The following is a 19,764-nucleotide window of genomic DNA, read 5'->3' as shown; positions in this document are numbered from 1 at the left end:
AATCAGTCCAGTACTAAGCCTCTAGAACCATCCACAAATCTAGCCGTCATGGAATGTCGCTGCTGACTTAGATGACTGCATGCACTTTCAGGTGATCCCGGAGAGGTCACACCCACTTGCACTCCCACCTGCCATTGATGCCCATTTCCCCAGCCCCCATCTCCCACTGGAGAGGCAGAAACCCTTCAAAACCAGGACTCTAGTGTGGACATCTCCGCTAACAGTAATCCCAGCATTCCCTCAGCGCTGTGTCACTGATTCTACTTCCTCTTTTGTGAACTGTGCGTGCTTCCTGTTGCCACTTCCGGGATCCTACCTTGTTTTTGAAGTGCACCTCGATGGGCATGATGAAGCCAGCGTAACCCGACTCCTCCACTTTGTATGGGGGCTCCTTACACACTAAAAAGAAAGGGAAAAGGCATCTGTCAGCTTCCTGATCATTCAAAGGCCTCACTACCAGCAGCAGTAGGCCCGCCACGCTCTGCGCCTCCTCTCTGGGGCTCACTGGCCCCGCAGGAGCATGGCTTTTCAGCAAGCCAGTTTCCCCTGTGAGTAATGAATCCTGTGCCCAATTCCATGCCAAAGAGGTCACGGGGAATCAAAGGAGCAGAGCAGAAGAAATGTGACCCTGACGTGCCATGGTGGGAGAGTGGGAAAGGGCACGAGACTAGCTAAGGCAGAGCAGCCAGTGCTGGCTACAGGTCACACAAGTTCAACTGACTCAGGGCAGTCAGTATGACACATATGAAGTGGGAGACCCCATGGGCCCCTGGTCTCCCAGGGAGGACAGTGCACACTACAGCATCTATCTGCCTCCACTGTTCCCTCAAACAGGTGAACTGATGTCCGGAGGAGATGGCCTGGTCTCAGCTGGGATTCTCTCCTGGGTCCATTTGAGCACCTAACAAAAGCATTCCCAGTTGCCTGAGTGATGTGTACAGACTCATTAACCCCAGAAAAAATTTTTAAGTTGAAACTAGAAAAACAGCAATGTACAAGTAAAAGAGTCTCCCACAATCTCACCCTTCAGAATGTACTGACAATGTTTTGACATATATGTTGTCATTATGCAAGAAATGTGAAAATATTGTTCTCCCACTTTTAAGAAGAAAAAAAATCAGAACAGTACAGATTAAATCACCCCTGTCCTCCACCCCTCTATCCCCAGAGGCAACCACTACTGGGAGACAGGAAAAAATCCTGCTAATTGTTAAAACCTTTATGCACCTATATCTATATGTCAGATAATTCTTAAGTAGGCCAGAAATTGCTGAAAAACAGTATATGGAATAAAATGAAACATGAGTCTTTTAAATTAAAACACTAAGACTTTTCTTTAAAAATATATCTTTTTCAGCTCTCATATATCCCATCTAATATCATGTATCTCAAATATCTCATGTATTTCATCTATCCAAAGAAAACTGGCAAGCAGGGTGGGCTTGAAGTTATCAGTGACGCTCATAGCAGGGCTGGTCAGACAGCCTTGTTTGGACCCCAGTCTGTAAACCCCAGGGGAGCAGGAGATGGGCTTGTGGCTCAGGCCTGGGAAACCCCTGGTGGCCCCAGAGATGGGAGCTGTCTTGGGTGACCTAGGCTCCGAATCTCTATTCCAGCTAGTCCCCGCTTCTGTTCCTTTTTTTTTTTTAATATATTTTATTGATTTTTTACAGAGAGGAAGAGAGAGGGATAGAGAGTTAGAAACATCGATGAGAGAGAGACATCGATCAGCTGCCTCCTGCACAACCCCCACTGGGGATGTGCCCACAACCAAGGTACATGCCCTTGACCGGAATCGAACCCAGGACCTTTCAGTCCACAGGCCGATGCTCTATCCACTGAGCCAAACCGGTTTCGGCATGTTCCTTTTTTATTTATTTATTTTTTAAATATATTTTATTGATTTTTCACAGAGAGGAAGGGAGAGGATAGAGAGCTAGAAACATCGATGAGAGAGAAACATCGACCAGCTGCCTCCTGCACACCCCCCACTGGGGATGTGCCCGCAACCAATGTACATGCCCTTGACCAGAATCGAACCTGGGACCTTTCAGTCCGCAGGCCGACGCTCTATCCACTGAGCCAAACCGGTTTCGGCCCTTCTGTTCCTTGGATATCCCCCATGGATGCTGGATGGGCACCTCAAATATAGCCTGCCCCAAACCACCTATTCATACCCTCCTAAACCTACACCTCCTGCAGGGTCTCACAGCTCAGAACACAGGCTGTCCGCCACTCACCCAAGGACTGAGGACTCCCAGACTTCTCCCTCTTCCACAGATCACTTTTGCCAAGCACTACGAGCTCCACCTTCATACTGCTCTGCAACGCACCCCACATGCCTGGTACTCTGTGTGAGTCGCTACCTAGTGACTCACTAGCCATCCTGCCTCAGGCTCACTCCTGCATATCCTCTGCAAGCCTGAACTGCAAGCCTGAGTGTCCCATGATGGCTCCCCAACTTCGAGCCCCTCAAGGAGGACTGCAGGGCACTGCATCACCTCCAGCCTCATCTCTTCCCAGCCCAAACTCAGGTCCTAAGATTTAGTCCTGCTGAACCTCTCAGATCACTTCCTCCAGGACCCCTGCTCTGAGTCCCAACCCCATTTCCAGGTCATGGTTCCCTCCCACAGGCCTCCAGCATCCTGTGTCACTCAATCACAGGACTTGCATGTTTACTCTGCCATCTTTCTCAATTCTTATATCAGCTCCATTTCACTCACTGTCACATGCCCAGGACCAGGACCAGGGCCAGACCTTTCAAAAACATTCAATAAAAATGGGAAATAGCTGTAATACCATCAACAATAAAAAATATATTTAAATTTTTTTTCAACAAGAATCTGTCAGATACTGCTGAGAGAACCACATGTCATGCTCCTTCAGGTTCTGCACCAAAGTAAAGGGATGGACCAGGAGCAGGAATTACACTGGATTGGGAGGCCAGGTCATGGTCTGCCTCTCTCTGAACCTCTGGATCCTGTTTGAGAGGACTGAGAGAACAAGTGAAGTCTCTCCAGCTGCATGAAAGCTGGCTGCCTAATGCTTTGCACAACCTCACCAACCATAAGCCCTTGCAGTCTAGCACAGGCGTGGGCACCTGGCAGGCACCCAAATACTTGTTAAATTAATCTGAATCCAAGAGGAAATGGAAGCAGAGCAGAGAGGAAGGTGGCCTGTCTTCACTGCACAATAGCCTACAGCAAAGGAACACATGAAAGGCATAGGCAAGGGAGTGGTCTGCAGTTCTGCTCCCAACTCCACCCCCCAACCCCAGTCTAACTCCCGTCCACCATCAAGGTCCAAATCAGGGCCCACTTCCTAGCAAGGCCCGACCTGGCTTCCCTTGGTCTCTGACTAACAGGTCACCTACTTCTGCTGAGGACAGTTATCTCTTTAAGCGAACATGTTATGCCCTGGTTGATGTGGCTCAGTTGTTTGAGTGTCATTCCATGCACCAAAAGGTTGCTGATTGGTTTCATGGTCAGGCACATAACTAGTTTGTGGGTTCAGTCCCTAGAGGGGAGTGTGCAGGAGGTAGCTGAACAATGTTTTGCTCTCACACTGATGTTTCTCTCTCCCTCTCCCTTCCTCTCTCTCTAGAAAAATCAATAAAAATATTTTTTAAAAGATTATATGTCACATCTGAGCTCCATATTTCTACCAGACTACAAACCTTCTATGGGAAAAGATGTGTGGGTTTCTCAACATCTCTCCAAATGCCTATCACATGACAGGCACTGTAAGGCTGAAAAACACCTATCCTTTCAGAATTGGGAAACGAGAGACCAAGCAGATGCCCATGGAAACCAAAGTGAGACAAATTTGATAGGAAATAAAGACAGTAAAGATGGGAGGGAGGTAATGTAAGCTATGGAGAAATTTCTGGAAAGAAAAAAGTGAATGAGACTACGCTGGGCAAGGAAACAGGAAAAGGAAGTTGCTGCCCAGCACATGCCATGGGGCACTGCAGGGTAGGATAAAGCCCCACTGATGCCAGATCCCCAAAAGACTAGGGGTGTGGCACCTACAAATTCAGTAAAGGGCAGGAGAGAAGCTGGAAAGGGGAAGGGAGAAAGACAGGGAGTGACTGCTAACGACGGGCACGAAGTTTGTTTACTTGTGGGGTGATGAAAATGTTCTGGAATGAGAGTGGTGATGGTTGCACAACTTTATGAATACACTAAAAGCACTGAACTATACACATTAAAAGGATAAATTTATCATGTGTGACTTTTATTTTAGTAAAGCAGTCATTAAAAAAAAAAAAGCCAACACAGAGGCTGTACTTGAACAACAGCCCTGGGATTCATCCTGCCACCCACCAGCACCCCAGGCACAGCAGTTTCAAGCTTCCCTATGGGGAAATCCAGGTGATTCCATGTCTCAGGAGAAGAGTCAACTGTCTGGAAGAAGCTAAAGCCTACAGTATAAAAACTGGACCCAGAGTAAAGCCCTCCTCAGTTAGGAAAACACTGTGGGTTTGATTCCCAGTCAGGGCGCATAACTAGGTTGTAGGTTTGATCCCGATCGGGGTGCATACTGGAGGCAACCTATCAATGTTTCTTTCTCTCTCTCTCAAATCAATTTTTTTTTAATGTCCTCCGGTGAGAATTTTAAAGAAATGTTTGAAGTCCTGGCTGGTGTGGCTCAGTTGGTTGAGCATCATCCCTGGTTCGATGTCTCACTTTCACATCCCTCTCTCTCTTTAAAAATCAATTTAAAACCTTTTTAAAAAACAAGAAGCTAGAGTCAATGTCCTCAGGTCTAAGATATGCCCCAAAACAAAAATAATTTTAAAAGGGAAAATGAGGGAATAAGATAGAGCTTTTAGTACAAATATAGTACTGATAACTTTTTAATTCCATGGAAAGACTAGACTAAAGCTAAGGAAATTTCCTAGAATGTAGAGCAAAAAATCATTTTTTAAAAAAGAAAAAGGTGAGACATGAAGAAACAATTCAGAAGGTCAAACAAATGCTAACAGCAGCTAATATTTATAAAGCCCTACAGTGTGCCATGTACTATTATCAGTACTTGATACATATTAATTCATTTAATCCTTACAACAACTTTGAGGCAGATACAATTGTTTCCATTTTACAGATAAAATATTTAGACACAGAGAAGTAATAACCATCCTAGAAAGAGAAAACAGATAAAATACATAGATGAAAAGAAATAGTCAAAGATAAAAGAAAACTTTCTGGAGCTAAATGGAGGACATCACAGAAAAAAAACAAAAACAAAAAAACCCCTCAGAACCAATATCTTAAAAAGTAGCTTAAATGCTTCTAGAGAAAAAACAGGTCATTTACAATAAAACAGGAACCCAACTGCATCAGACTTTTCTGAAGACTACGAAGCAAATACTTTCAAAGCTCTACACGATAGTAATTCTCAAACTAGAATATTATATTCAGCCAAACTAGCAACCCAGTGTGAAAAGAGAATAATAGTACTTTCAAATATACTAGGAGTCAAAAGGCTCATTTCCCACTTACCTTTCTTGGGAAATTTCCTAAGTAATCAATCTCTTGGGATATTACTTGTGAAATTACTCCAGAAAAACAAAACATAAGGTAACAAATAAATCCCCCCAGGAGAACAATAAAGGAACATCCCAGGGGATGACTAGAGAGGTGGCTTTGAGAGGAGCCAGCCCTTATTAGAGGAAGGAAGACAGAGAGAACCAGAATGAAATATTCAGGGCGGGAAAAATCCATTGACTAAATGAATGAGGACAGAAAAAAAGTGGAGGTGTAATGAAGACACAATGCAGTGGGAGAAAAGAGAGAAGCAAAGGGGTATTCACAAAGTTAGGGCCCAAACATGAAGCAAAAGACTCAGGACTGCCCTAGCCGGTTTGGCTCAGTGGATAGAGCATCAGCCTGCCGACTAAAAGGTCCCAGGTTCGATTCCGGTCAAGGGCACATGCCTGGGTTGTGAGCTCAATCCCCAGTGGGTGGCGTGCAGGAGGCAGCCGATCCATGACTCTCTCTCATCCTTGATGTTTCTCTCTCTCTCTCCCTCTCTCTCTGAAATCAATAAAAATATTTAAAATAAAAAAGACTCAGAACTGAATTTTAACCAAGAATGATAAAGAAAGAACCCATCTGCCTTGACATTACCTTGAGTGTTCTTTTGTGAGTGACCCAGAGTTCAGAGAGGATGAATGAAAACCTGGCATCCTGACTAGCCCAACAGTGAACAGAGTCAATAAAATCAATACTGCTTACTGATTTCCAGCTTTTAGTCAATTTCTGATCCCGGAGTGAAAGTCTCAGTTTGAGTTCAACAACTTTAACAACGTCAAGGAGGGGTGTTAAGATTCAAGGAAAGATGGGGGTGCTCATGGCCTTCTCTTTCTAAGCAGAAAGTCAGAAGATACTGACAGAAGCTGGCAGCGCCTACCTAATCCTTTCAGCACCAAGGAGATAGCAGCAAACTATAGTAGGACACAAATCAGATGGACAAGATGATATAAATATGTTAAAATGGTACTAAAGAGAAAAATAAAATAGAAAAAAAGGTCAGGCGCATGTGGCTATTTAGGTGTTTTGAACAAAGAAACTGAGTTAGACCTGGCGGCCAGAAGACTTGTTTAAAAAGGGTGAGTCTTTGTGGAGAATCCAAAAGGTAAGCAGGTATGCTCATTATCTAAAGTCACAAGGACAATCACCACAAAATGAATCACTTAACTATACAACATTTAGAGCAGACAGTGTATAAAAGGAGTTGGGAGTTTAGTATAAAGTCTAGCTTTTCATGCTGGTAAATTAATATTTTTTAAATTTGAAAATCAAGAATTAAGAAGCCAATTCACTTCCACTAACTTAAGGCGTTCAGGAAGAACACAATCAAGAAAAGATTAGAAAGACTGGCCCTGGGGCAATGTGAACAGTGATGGCATGAGAAATGGAAACTTCCCACCTATTACGTGTATTTATTTGATTTTAAAGATACTTTAAGTACATAACATATAATTTCAGAGCCGAGAGTCCTGTAAGAAACTCATTCACTTTTATTTTATCTTCACCCAAGGATATTTTTCCACTGATTTTTAGAAAGAGTGGAAGAGAGAGCGAAAGACAGAGAGAAATATCAATGTGAGAGAAACACATCGATTGGTTGCCTCCTGCATGCGCCCTGACCAGGGCCCTGGCCAGCGGGAGCCTGCTACAAGGTACATGCCCTTGACCGGATTGAACCTGGGACCCTTTAGTACGCAGGCCAATGCTCTATCCTCTGAGTCAAACCAGCAAGGGCGTCATTCACTCTTTAGCCTGTTCCATTTTTCACTGACAACTGGTAGGGAATAATCCAATCAAGTTTTGTTCAACACAACAAATAGCCAACCGGACATTTACTATATTTCACACAGTTTGAGTAGACTTGGCAAGCACCATTCAACTACTAATTTAAGTTCTACCCGCTGACACTGAGAAAGTGGACCTCACTCATCACCCATTTTCTTGGAGCTTGGAACTCAGAGATTATGTTGCTTCCACAAGACTGTAAGTGGGATACTGGGCCTCTCTGAACCTGTTTCCACATCTACCTGGCAGGAGTTCTGGGACGTACCATGGGGCAGGGCTGTCATGAGCACAGCACACAGACCAGTGAGTGCTTGACAAATGCAGACCAATATTAATATTACTTTTAGTAACTGCTTGGTTACTGACCCTGTAAGGGCAAAAATGAAATAAATAGTTTAAAGGTGAATGGATAGTCCTAACCGGTTTGGCTCAGTGAATAGAGTGTCGGCCTACGGACTGAAGGGTCCCAGGTTCAATTCCGGTCAAGGGCATGTACCTTGGTTGCAGGCACATCTCCAGTAGGGGGTGTGCAGGATGCAGCTAATCGATGTTTCTCTTTCATCAATGTTTCTAACTCTCTATCCCTCTCCCTTTCTCTCTGTAAAAAAACAATAAAATACATTTAAAAAATAAAAAAATAAAGGTGAATGGATATAATCATCCTGAGTCCACTGGGAGAAAAGGGAATAAGACAAGCGAGGGAGATGGTGAAAGAGCTGGAGTGGAAGCTGCTAGGGAAACAAGGCGGGCTCAACTCACAAGAAAAAGGCAGTCACAGTTTCTACTCTGCTGTTAAAGCTCAACAGCAGCCCCAGAAGACTCCCAAATGAATGGGCATGGCCAGATGCCAAAAGAAACAGGCAGCACTAACACGCAGACCCCCAGGCCAGTGTGTGAACTGCTGCTTTAAGTACAGGCAGCTTACCTGGCCCACTTGAGGCTGTTTCCCCATCTGTATGAAGAGAATAAATCAAGACCCTGCAGGAGCCCTAGCTGATTTGGCTCAGTGGACAGAGTGTCGGCCTGTGGATTGAAGGGTCCTGGGTTCGATTCCAGTCAAGGGCACATGCCTGGGTTTTGGGCTTGATACCCAATGGGGGCATGTAGGAGGCAGCCAATCAATGATTCTCTCTCATCACTGATGTTTCTATTTCTCTCTCCCTCTCCCTTTCTTTCTGAAATCAATAAAAATATAAAACAATAAAAAAAAACGACCCCGCAGGAAGTGCTTGATAGTGCCATGTATTATTATTATTATTATTATTATTATTATTATCAGGAAGTGCTTGATAGTGCCATGTATTATTATTATTATTATTATTATTATTATTATTATGTGCTTTGCAGGTATCTGCTGTTGTCAGTAACATGTCTGCTCTCCTACAAGAAGCTCAGAGAGAAAGGAGAGAAGAGATTCGGGAGAAGAGAAATGAAGGAAAGAAACAACTGAAAGCTGACGGAAACCAGAAGAAAAAGAAATGAGTACCATGCCAGTAGGAATCTCAAGTTGCCTTCCCTTCTTAACCAGAAGTTTCTGCTTCTGTAACATAAGCCAGCTACTTGCTGACCCAGGTCCAGGCCCCAGTGGATCTGTCGAAGCTGGCTTCTGGCTCAGCCCTGGGCACCTAGATCCTGCCCTGCAGGGAGAGGGGTCAGCAGTGCAGCAGTGGCTCCCCAACCCTGAAGCACTTTGCTAGCAAAAAGTCCTCATGCCTTCATCAACACATCCATTCAAGAAATATTTATTGGGCTCCTGTGACATGCCAGGCTTCACAACGGGGACTCAGTGATGAGAAGAGCAAACATGGCCCCACGGAGCTCATAAGATGGCTACCAACTATGTTCCTAAGATCCCCGTCAAATTCCCCAGGAAGTGTTCTCTGATCCCCTTCTCTCTGCCCTGTCAGACTGCCAGGTCACAGGAAATCCGAATCTTCGTGGAAAACGTGAATGAGGCACTTGTGCTCATCAAACAACAGTCTGAGAGGTAACACAGGAAAGGAAGCATAAGAAACAAGACAGTGGTGAAATGAGCACCTTTTATGCTTTGTCCCCCCTCTCAAATATCATGAGTTCTTAAAATGGCATCTCTCATCAAATGTAGGCCCAATAAGCAATTCCTGATTACTCACCAAGTGGGTGTAAACCACCCATTCCCACCCACTGGCCACTGACTATGTTTTCTCTGGAGACTTCTCAGAGCCCGAGTCTAAGTAATGACATGAGACACAGTCATCAGTTCCTTTGGGGTTTTCCCTACTATGAACTCCATAGCGAAGGAGCAGAAGGGAGGGAGGGGGACCTTTATAGGGTCAAAGAAGGACCAAGTGCTGGCCGGTAAACTTCTCACTGGCATGCCGAGGGGTGCAAGCCAGAACCTCAGAGTGTGAGCCCGCCGCCCCAGGAGAGAAGGTGAACACCAGCCTTGCAAGGAGTGACGCAAATTGGTTAGTGTTGTAGGCACTAGGCCCTGCGTGGCTGTCTGGCTGGGAAGAGGGGGGAGGCCAGGGGCCACTCACCACGCTTGGGCTTGGGGAAGCTGTCATGCAGCCAAAAGACCACCTTCTCCACGAAGTGCTGGATTTCACATTGCTCGGGGCCACGGACGAACACCATCCAATCGTGTGTGAACCCCTCCGTGGTGGGTTTCTTGCGCAGTTGGGCCCGGTGTCCCAGCTCTAACTTGACCTGGACAGTGCACTGGTGGGAGAAAGAGGCGGGCATGGGGTCAGCACAAAGCCCAGAGCAGGAGACTGCCAGCTGTCCATGAGGACCAGGTACCGTGTGCCTGCTTTACACATCTCCTCCCCTCCACAAGCCGAAGCTAGGGCTACGGCTCCTCTCCACCCTCCCCCTCACCTGCAGTTCCCTCTGCCTCACGTGCTCCGCCCCTAGGCCTCCCCATGGCAGGCTCCTTCCCGTTACTGAGGTCTTGACTGGACTGCCCACCTAATATGAAACCACCCACCACCATCCCATCACTGTCACATCATGTTTTAGCATTTTTCACTATTAAAAGTCATCTTACTAATGGTTTGTTTACTTGCTCTAACATTGGCTTCTCAGGGATGGCTCCTTGTCCAGAGTTGGCATCCCCAAAAACTCCCAGAATATAATGGTATAAGAAGTGCAATTATGCCCTGGCCAGTTTTCTCAATGGTTAGAGCGTCAGCCTACAGACTGAGGGTCTCAGGTTTGATTCCCGGTCAAGGTGATGTACCTCAGTTGCAGGTTCAATCAGAGAGCGTACAGGAAGCAACCAATCAATGTGTCTCTCTCACATTGATGTTTCTGTTTCTCTTTCTCTCCCCGCCCCTTTTCACTCTCTCTAAAAATCAATGGAAAAAATATCCTCAAGTGAGGATTAAAAAAAAAAGAAGTGTGATTACCTCCTTTTACAGAGGAACCCAAAGCTCCAAGAGTGCGCTGCCAAGTAGCACACACAAGGGGCCCAGCTGGTAGGGAACAGGGCCCAGACTCAAATCCAGGTGTGCGTCACCCAAGGACCTGCTCCTGTAGCCACTCTGCCAGCCTGCCTCCCTGGTCAAGCCTCCCACGCTCCTTGATTATCACATTTTCTTTCTCCCTGAATGCCTCCTGGAGAGCAGAGACCAGCAGAGTCACCTGAGTCATCCACACAAATGGTGGCTGTTTTTTTGTTAATCCTCACCTGAGGATATTCTTTTTCCATTGATTTTCAGAGAGTGGAAGGGAGGGGGAGACAGAGAGAAACATCAATGTGAGAGAGACACATCGATGGGTTACCTCCCGCACTCACCCCAACCGGAGCCTAGGGATACAGCCTGCAACCAAGGTACATGCCCTTGTCCAGAATGGAATCCTCAATGACTGAGCAGGCCAACACTCTAACCACTGTGCCAAACCACCTAGGGCTGGTGGCTGTTTTAAAAGCAGAATGGTGAGAATGGAGGGGTGAGGCTGAAGCCATCTGGGGACAGGCCCCAGGTGGACCTGCAGCCCTGGTAGTCAGGCTCCATTCATTATGCTCATGTCTGTCACTCTGCCCTGAAACATAAGGCAGCTCATGCTGGTTCCACTCCACTGGACACAAAGCCACAAAACCTCGAAGCACTGGCAACATCTTGGGGGAGGGTGGGTGTCAAAACACTGCCAGGGAACCTACTGTAAACAGCCATCTCCTCAGTAAGAGCCTCCCCAGACCTCCCATAGATACAGCCTGACACCTAGTATCAAATGCAGGAATGATACAAAGAAAGCACAGGCCAAGTGCACACTTGCTCCTAAGAGCTGAGATAATCAGGAGCAAGTCGTGGGTGGCGCTGATGCCACACTTCCCAAACAAAGCTCCCCTGTGATGGGTTTCCCTGCCCTCCCTTGATAGAACCACCCTCCTAGGTTCTGACCAGAAATCTCCCACTGTTCACTATCCACCCTCTTTCTCACCCAACCCACTGATGACAAGTGTCCCTATGGCCACAGTTCCTCTGTACCTGCCTCTTCTCAGCAATTCAGCAACCCATTCAGTCCCCGCCACCAGTGTCCTCCCTCCCTCTTCACCTTCTTTTTTTTTTTTTTCCTCTTCACCTTCTTATCGCTGCTCAGTCTCTGCGATGAAAGCAGGGCAGACAGACAGATCCTATCTCTAACTGTTTCACAACTTTCCACGGCTCACCATGCCCTCAGAATAAAGTCCAAATGCCTCAGCACACTGACATTCTCACACCTGTGTTTCCTCAAGTCAGAGATGCTTATTATTTTTTCACTTTTTAGCCCTTTTGAGGTCAGAGCGTATTGTGCAGTCCATGTATAAGTCACACACCCCCACTGCCACCAAGGCACGCACATGCAAACACACCAAGAAACTGTTACTAAGTCTGTGGTGTGCCCAAAAGGCTTGGAACTGAGGAAACACAGAAAATGCACACCACTTCCGTTCCAGCTTAGTAGAATGCTAGCATCCCAGAACACATGCAGAATGTCTACTCCTGTCTGTCTCTGCTCCTTCTAGCCTGCAGCCTGGGTGTCCTACTCATTTCCCTGCTGATCAAATTCTACTCATCCCTTAAACCCCAGCTTAAGTGCTACTTTCTCCAGAGCCCTTTCCGATTGCTGTGTGCCCACTTCGTCCTGCTGCTATTCCTGGCCTGTTCACTGCTGCCTCACCAGGACTACATCTCAATCGTCCTTCTAACCTCTATCTTGGAATCATGATACATGAGGCATCAACTATACTTAATGAGTCAAAGGGCCTTCCTAGATCAATGAGTTCTAAGTGGTGCTTTCCCAGAGGAAGAGCCATGGTCCCGATATACAGAAGACCTAGCAGAGGCTCTGGGTAACTTAATGAGCAGCTGTAAAAACGGGGCAGAAGGAGTTCCCCTGACACAGGACAGTCCCTGTGGGGCTCCTTGGGAAACGAGCGAGGAGGGCCTGGGCAATCTGTGCAGTCGGGGCTGAAGGGAGAAAAGAAACAAGTCCACCTGAAGGCAACCAGAGAGCGTGGCTAAAAAACGAGGTTGAGTCGACCCTGAAATGGGAGAACTCACAGGACCTCAGAGTGGACAGAGGAGGAAAGCAAAGGAGATTCAAATAACCCTGAGACCCTGATAGCTGGGATGCTCCTGGGATGGTGGGAGGGAGTATTGGGCCTATTCAAGTGGAAATACCTCACCTAAAGCTAGAGAGAAGGGACCACACGTCTGGATAAACATGTTATGCTCAAATCAGCCATAAGCATCTGTCTGCAGAGTGCCGCATATGGACAACATTCAACATAAACAAACCCAAGCAATATTTATATTATCCCAAAAGGCTGTAATCACCATATACATGTCCATGTATGTAAGAAACTCTGCCTTGCTCTCCCACCTGTTTCCACACTGAAAAATTGGGAGACAATCCCTGGATTGCTGGGAGGGTTACTGGTGGAAAACTAAATACATACAATCATAACAATAATTTACTGGCAAACAACTTTTTGTTCTTTGGAGTTAACTCCTTCGTAATGAGATGCCTCCTCAGATTGTTATTCCCCAATCCAGCTGCCTTCCCAGCATTTCTGATTATGTGGGGTTCCTACCCAGGGCACACGATCAGCAAAGCAGTTATTGTGAAAGAATAGAGACCACAGTTCCATCAGAAAGGGGAAAATGGAAGCACCAAAAATGCACTCCACAGGCCAAAGTAAACAAACAGGAAGGTTCTGAAGCAGCGGTAGGTCATCTCTGTAGCTGGCAGACTATGCCCAAAGCTCGCTGGGCAGCAGCATCTGTGCCCTAGAGGCTGGCACAAACTCAGCCTCCACACCCCCAGGTTCAAGGTACCAATAACTGCACACAATGGTGCACTCAGGAGAGGATCACTTCCCTGAATGCTGGAATCTTCTAAAAAATAAAGATGGTGGAATAACACAGATTGTGGGCTATTATACATATGACTCACTGATTCAGTAAGACATTCAAGCGACACTGAACTGGAGGCAAGCAAGAAGCTGAGCCCTGGCCAACTACTCTGACTTGTCAAGTCATAATAATTTATTAGTATGGCTAAGCCAATTTCACTTCCAAGGATTCTGCTCCTCCCTTCCTTACTCTACCTGGACTCCTTCCCTGTCCATTAGAACCAAATAACTGAAGCAAATTAGCTATTTCTCCACGAAGGGTACCTGGCTAAAGAGGGTAACTGTTGGTTAGGGAAACCTGCCTGGGAATGAAGAATCTCACTGTTCAGCTGCATAGAGGCCCTTTATGGGACCTCCAGAGTGGGGGGCTGGAAGTGGCCCTGTAGGGTCTGGAGTTCTAACCTAGCTTCAGTTACTGCCATGTCCCAGCATCTTGGGGACCACTTTGCCAACCACTCCCCCAACAAAAGCCTGGAACAAAGGGGAATATTTCAGGCCTGTCTTACTCCAAGGACATCATCCCAAAGACCTGTGGATGAAGATGGAGCAGCACACGGGCTCTAAGGGCCACCTGGGGACAGTTCACCTTGGGCAGAGGGCCTCAGTGGGCACTGCCCTCTCTCCAGGCCAACTGGCAGAGGGCACTTGGAAAACAAGGGCCAAACTCTTAAGTCCTACAAACCAGGCAAACAGATCCTGGCTCTCCAGGAACTTCACTGGAGCATAGAACCCCCCAACCCCCATGAGGACTTGAAAGACCTCCACCTGGCAAAGAGAAAGAGCCAGCCTGGTCCCAACAGCTCCACTCCTTCAATGACCTTTCTTCGTCGGATCCTTCCTGTACCTTGTGAACCCTGCCCTCAGCCTGGGCCCCAGAAGGCAGTTCTTTAGCAACAAATTTATCTGTAAGATTTTCCCTGACTTTCTGGTGGGAATTCTCAACAGATGCCCTTTCCTCTGGGAATTCACACTTTATTGAGTGGCATAATTAAGCCTGGAGTTTGGCTACAGCATCTAATTCCCGCAGCTGTGACAATCCCCTCCCCTACTGGAAAGATAAAGCACCCAAGAGCATTTTCCCTCATCAGTCAGGATTGATTTTGCCAGGTCCAACTGGATCCAGCAGATCAATGGCAATATGGTCCACACTTAGAAGAAACGGGAAAAAGTACTGGTCACATGAAGTGACAGTGACACAAGACCAAATAAAATACTCTTTGCAGAACCTTCCCCCTCCAGACCCAGTAGGGGGCTCTCAGAAGCAGCCACAAATGAATGTGAAAAGAGAAAATGAAGGCTGGCCCTCAGTGACAATCCTCTCAGTGACAAGCCTGCCCCGAGGGGGGAAAGAACCAACCTGCATGAGACCCTAGTCTTCTAACTGCTGGTACACTGGGGGATAGCAGCCAGCACCTGCACCCCTCCTCTGACTCTGTCCAGCCTTGTCCCTTTCACCAGGGGCATAAGGTTAATGATAAAGGGATGAGAGGAGCTCAATGAATGCTCTCTGGAAACTCTCTAAGGATAAGTGTGCAGACCATGTGAGTATGCAAATAAATCTACAATCCTTAGTTTTCAGGTTCCTGGGAAGACAGACCCTCACCAGGAAGGCTGGGACAGGGTATATATTACATACACATGAGATGCCTGCAGACATGTAGACGGCGTGCCGGGTGTCGCCAAAGTTCTCTAGGGAGCAGCAATTCAGGGAATTTTTTTTAAACTCAATAAAGGCAACTGTGGCCAAGGTAGGTGGGCCTGGTTACAAGGAGCTGATACTTTTACTTAACAGTTAGCAAAGCTTAGACAAAGTTGTGTTACATGGACATAAAGGGGAATAGGACTCGGGTCCCTGCCCTCAAGTACTTTACAACATAGTTAACTTCAGGACAAAAACTTGGCATGCTGACTTTCCAACTGATAGTTTCAGACCTGGGTGGGGGGAAATCCAGTCACTCTCATGTCAGTGCTCTGAACAATTCCAAGCATTTCTCTGCAAGGTCTCAGTAAAGAGAGACCTACCTAAGAATGCCACTAAGGCTTGACTCCTCTCGGGGCCTCCCTGAGCCTGCATTTACACATCTGTGAAATGGGCCATCACCGTTAGAAACAAACCTCCCCTTCTGGAACAACAGAGTATGGACACAGCAAATGTTCCCAATTCCAAACTCAAGAGAACCTTTTGAAGTATCATCCACCCTCGGTGCCATGCCCAGTGCTTCTGTGAAGAGAGGACACCGAGGTCCTTTGGAGAACAGAATCGCCCAGACACTGACACCTCTTCTAGTTCCCCAGGCAGCCCTTCCCCATCCTCCCAGCATCTGCTTGGCCTTTAACTACGCCTGTTCCTTCCCTACCATTCTTGGAGATAAATCACACACCTAATGAGCAAAGATCTGCCCCCTCACCCAAGTACATGGCCTCTTCCCCCTAAAAAACACACACAAAAAAAACAAATCCCACAGACATTGGATGTGTAAAGTACAGACTTGGGGGTCAGGACAGAGGGAACCATAAAGACTTTGCCTACCCATGGGGACAGATTTTGATGCTGAGAAGTTGGGTGCCCAGAGCAAAATGCAGAATCGCCTTTCTTAGCTGGGTTGAAACTTCTAGGGAACACAAGAGGAAAGTAAAGAGAAGACTCCCAAAGCTGACGGGCCCTTCGGGAAAAATCCTGTCGTTCCCCATCAGACAGAGGCACTTACAGGTCTGGGGCATCCTAGGGGAGAAAGGCAAGCTGAGACTCTGCTGGATTCAAAGCCTTTACCATACACCAGAAGTCGTTCTGGGACACTGACCGCCAACTTGCCTACTTGGGTACTCTCCCAAATTTGCATGAAAACACAACCAGGATGGAGAATCAGTCCACGGGGTGACACATACTTCCCTTCAGGACCAGTTTCACTTGCAAATACTTCTGCAAGGATCTAGACCAGCACGGTCCAACGGCCCTTCCTGCCATCTCTCCATGCTGCCCAGTGAGGGGGCTGAAGGGCAGCAGTAGTACTCACTGGGCACTGAAAATGTGACTGGTGTGACTGAAGCACTGGTTTTTCATTGTGGTGTGTTTGTGTTTCACAAGCCACAGGTGCTGGTGGCCACAGCGCTGGGCAATACGGATCTCACCCTCGAGTGTGTTCACCAGTCCGCTCGGTCACAAACTAGGAGTGCGACCCATTCTCACCATTCCACTTACATAAATGACAACCATCCAGGGGAATGGACACACTTGAGCCTAAGACATCTTCCCGGGGAACCAGCATGTCAGGTAAGAGGCAGGAGTGACATTCTACGCCCATGCAGTGCCCAGCAAGCCCTTCCCAGAGGTGGGCTTTGTTGAAAGTGGACACGGAAGGTATACTTTTTGTTTATAACTCCCTATTAATTGAAAGCAACAAGCTCTGTACCTTCAAGGGAACTGAATTCACACTACACTGTAGAACTCCACCATTCAACTGTGACAAACTCTTCCTTCCCTCTGAAAAGAAAGGTAGTAACACCAAAGCCACAAGGGAAATCTTAGTGAGAGGGTGCCACAAACACAAGCCTCAATGATCCTGTGCCACCACGGGCAGCCAGGATGGGCAGGGGAGAGGTCTCCTGCCCTACACCCCAGAAACCTCAGAGACACAGCGCCTTACCAGACAGAGCCGCCTCAGTGGCGCCAGCAGCCAGGGACGCCTCAACCTGCCCTCGATAATGGCAGAGATTTCAGCTGCCACCCCCACAGCCCCACACCGCCTTTCCTGGCCTCACGCCCCTGGAAGCCAGGGACAGCAGGGGAGGAGGAAGAAATAAACGATCCTATGCTGGGGGCCACAGTGGCCCTGGGTGCGGAAGAGGAGAAAGCAGAGCTGGTGAAGGGGGGGATCAGAGGCCAAAAAGCCCTCAGGTTTACCAGAACTGACAGGACTGGCTGTTTCCAGAAGGAAGGGAGAGGGGCCATGGGGAGAGTTTACAGAGGTTAGGGGACCACCCGGGGCTTGGAGCAAGGCTCCAGGTGGAAGCTCGAAGATGCTGGGGAAGACGGGGAAAGTGAGATGCGCTGGGAGAAGGGCGCTGGTGGGAAGTCACAGCATCAGGCTGGGGAATGGTGGGACACAGAGCAAGACTAGAAGTAAAGAGAGAGACAGGGGTTCCGGGGAGACTGCAGGTCTGCGAAGGGGGGTCAAATGAGGTTGGAGGAACCTTACTGATGAGAGAGAGCTGGGTTGGGGGAGAAAGTGGGAAGGGTAAACCAGGGTTCCTGGGTCGAAGAGGGCCCAAGCTGAGCGAGTGAGGCATTTGGTGCCTGAAGGGTGTGGGGCTCCAGGTCAGAGCAGAAGCTGCCCCGGGCCTGGTCTAAGAGAAGAGGGTCTGAAGGTGAGAGAGACAGCCCCCTAAGGCACTGGGACTCAGGGAGAGTGAGCAGGGCCTGAAACCAGAGGGACTGAGACAGCAGAGTAAGTCAAAGGCATCTGAAGAAGCAACCCCAGGCCCAAAGGGCGGGTCATCCAACGCAGGCCTGGGTCCTTGTGGGCAAAGACCCAGGTCCTGGCCAGGGTTTGAGGACAGATGGACACTCGGGCTGAGGCAGGGGCAGGATCAGAGGGGAGAGAGGGCTCAGGCCTGGAAGAGGATGAGCAGTAAGAAGGCTTAGGGTTCGAGGAAGGAGAAGGCTGCAAACCAAGGTCCCAGGGGTTCTGGGGGGGGGGGGGGGGGAGAGACTCAAAACCCGGCCATAGTTAAGGGAGAAAAGAGGCAGCAGGTTGGGGACTCGAGGAGCTTGAGGGGACTCGGGGCCAAGGGTCCAGAAAGGAGACCCAGGCCAGCCCAAAAGAGAAAGGGGGTACAGGCCGGATCCGAGGAACCTGAGCGGTCCCCAGGGGCGCTTGTGGGGACTCTGGGCTGGGGTGCCAAGGGATGTCCCAGGGGGCTCTGGGTCGGGCTGGGATCCCACAAGGCGCCCCTAAGGGGTCTGGGCCGCCCTTGGGGGCTCTGGGCTGCGTTCCCGAGGGGCGACCCAGAGGGTTCTTGGCTGCACTGGGGTTCCAAGGGGCGTCCCAGGAGGCTCTGGGCGAGGCCTGCCCGGGTCCTCAAGAGGGTCCCAGGAGCTCCAGCCAGGCCCGGGTCGCGGGTGGGGGAGGGGCGCCCCTGCCCCACATAAAGGCTCGGGGAGCGGCAGGCGCGCACAAAGCGGGGCGGGCGGGCGCCGGGCGGGGGCCGGGCGGGGGCGGGGAGGCCGAGACCCAGAGGAGGGCCGGGCGGCCGGACGGAGGGAGGGAGGAAGGGGGCCGGGCGGACGGCGCGGGCTGCGCTGGGGCGGCGCGGCCGCTCCTCACCTGATTGTCCATGGCTGCCGCCCAGCCCCGCCCCCGGGCCCCGCGTCGCTCGCCGCCGCCGCCGCTGCCGCCGCTCAGCGCCTCCCCGCCGCCCTCATTGTCTGTCAGGCGCCGCCGCCGCCGCTCCCGGCCGCCCGCCCGCCCGCCAGCCCCGCGGAACCGGAAACCACCGCCAGTACGGGTCGCACACCGACCCCGGGCCCCCGCCGCCGACTCGGGCCCGCCGCCCCGACTGACAGCCGCCTAGCCCAATCAACAGCACGGAAGGCCGCTAGTGGGGCGGGTCTTCCGGCCTGGCGCGGGCCGGCCGGGCGGCTCTCGGAGGGACGAAGTCCTCAGCCAATGGGAGGCCAGGACCGGAGAAGCGGGAGGAGGGAGGGAGGAAAGCGCGAGGCGAGTCCGCTGGAGAGAACGCGAGGTGTGCACCGCACGTGGAGGGGGCCGGGGGCGGGACGGACGCGCCGCGCCTGCGCACTGTGGCCCGAAGGGGGCGCTGCCTGGTGCCGGGAATCTCCCCAGCCTGGAGATGTGGTGTCGGTTTCCAGCTCTGGGGAGGGAGCCCCAGGGACACTTTTGTTTCCTGGTCTCGTGCCGCTACTATGTGATGGAATGAGCTCTGAAACCCATTAATTTTCCTATCCTTGATCCGCACTGTGGCAAGCGTAGACAACTGGTTTCTCCCCCTAAGTCTCAGTTTGCACATCTGTAAATTGGGGTCAATAAAAAAAATGGGGACAAT

The 19,764-nt window shown here is 49.3% G+C and overlaps 1 protein-coding gene across 3 annotated transcripts in view; it reads right to left on the bottom strand.

The window, feature by feature from the left end:
- MLLT1 (MLLT1 super elongation complex subunit) overlaps positions 1-19,184 on the bottom strand; it is an 84,537-nt gene extending 65,353 nt beyond the window's left edge. For 2 of the 3 annotated variants that reach the window (XM_054717474.1, XM_054717475.1), the window contains exons 1-3: positions 19,026-19,184; positions 9,839-10,019; positions 317-399 (exon numbers count right to left, since the gene is read on the bottom strand). In XM_054717474.1, the coding sequence (XP_054573449.1) occupies positions 317-399; positions 9,839-10,019; positions 19,026-19,037 (276 nt within the window). In that variant the 5' untranslated portion in view covers positions 19,038-19,184. Of the gene's footprint in view, positions 1-316; positions 400-9,838; positions 10,020-19,025 lie in introns of those variants that run through there. The other variant, XM_028159125.2, reaches the window with a different exon arrangement.
- Positions 19,185-19,764: the final 580 nt, after the last annotated feature.

The sequence above is a fragment of the Eptesicus fuscus genome, chromosome 6, assembly GCF_027574615.1.
Source record: "Eptesicus fuscus isolate TK198812 chromosome 6, DD_ASM_mEF_20220401, whole genome shotgun sequence".
In the NCBI taxonomy this organism is placed as follows: Eukaryota; Metazoa; Chordata; class Mammalia; order Chiroptera; family Vespertilionidae; genus Eptesicus; species Eptesicus fuscus.
Note: the sequence above shows the minus strand (reverse complement) of the source record. Positions and strands in the feature narration are given on the sequence as shown.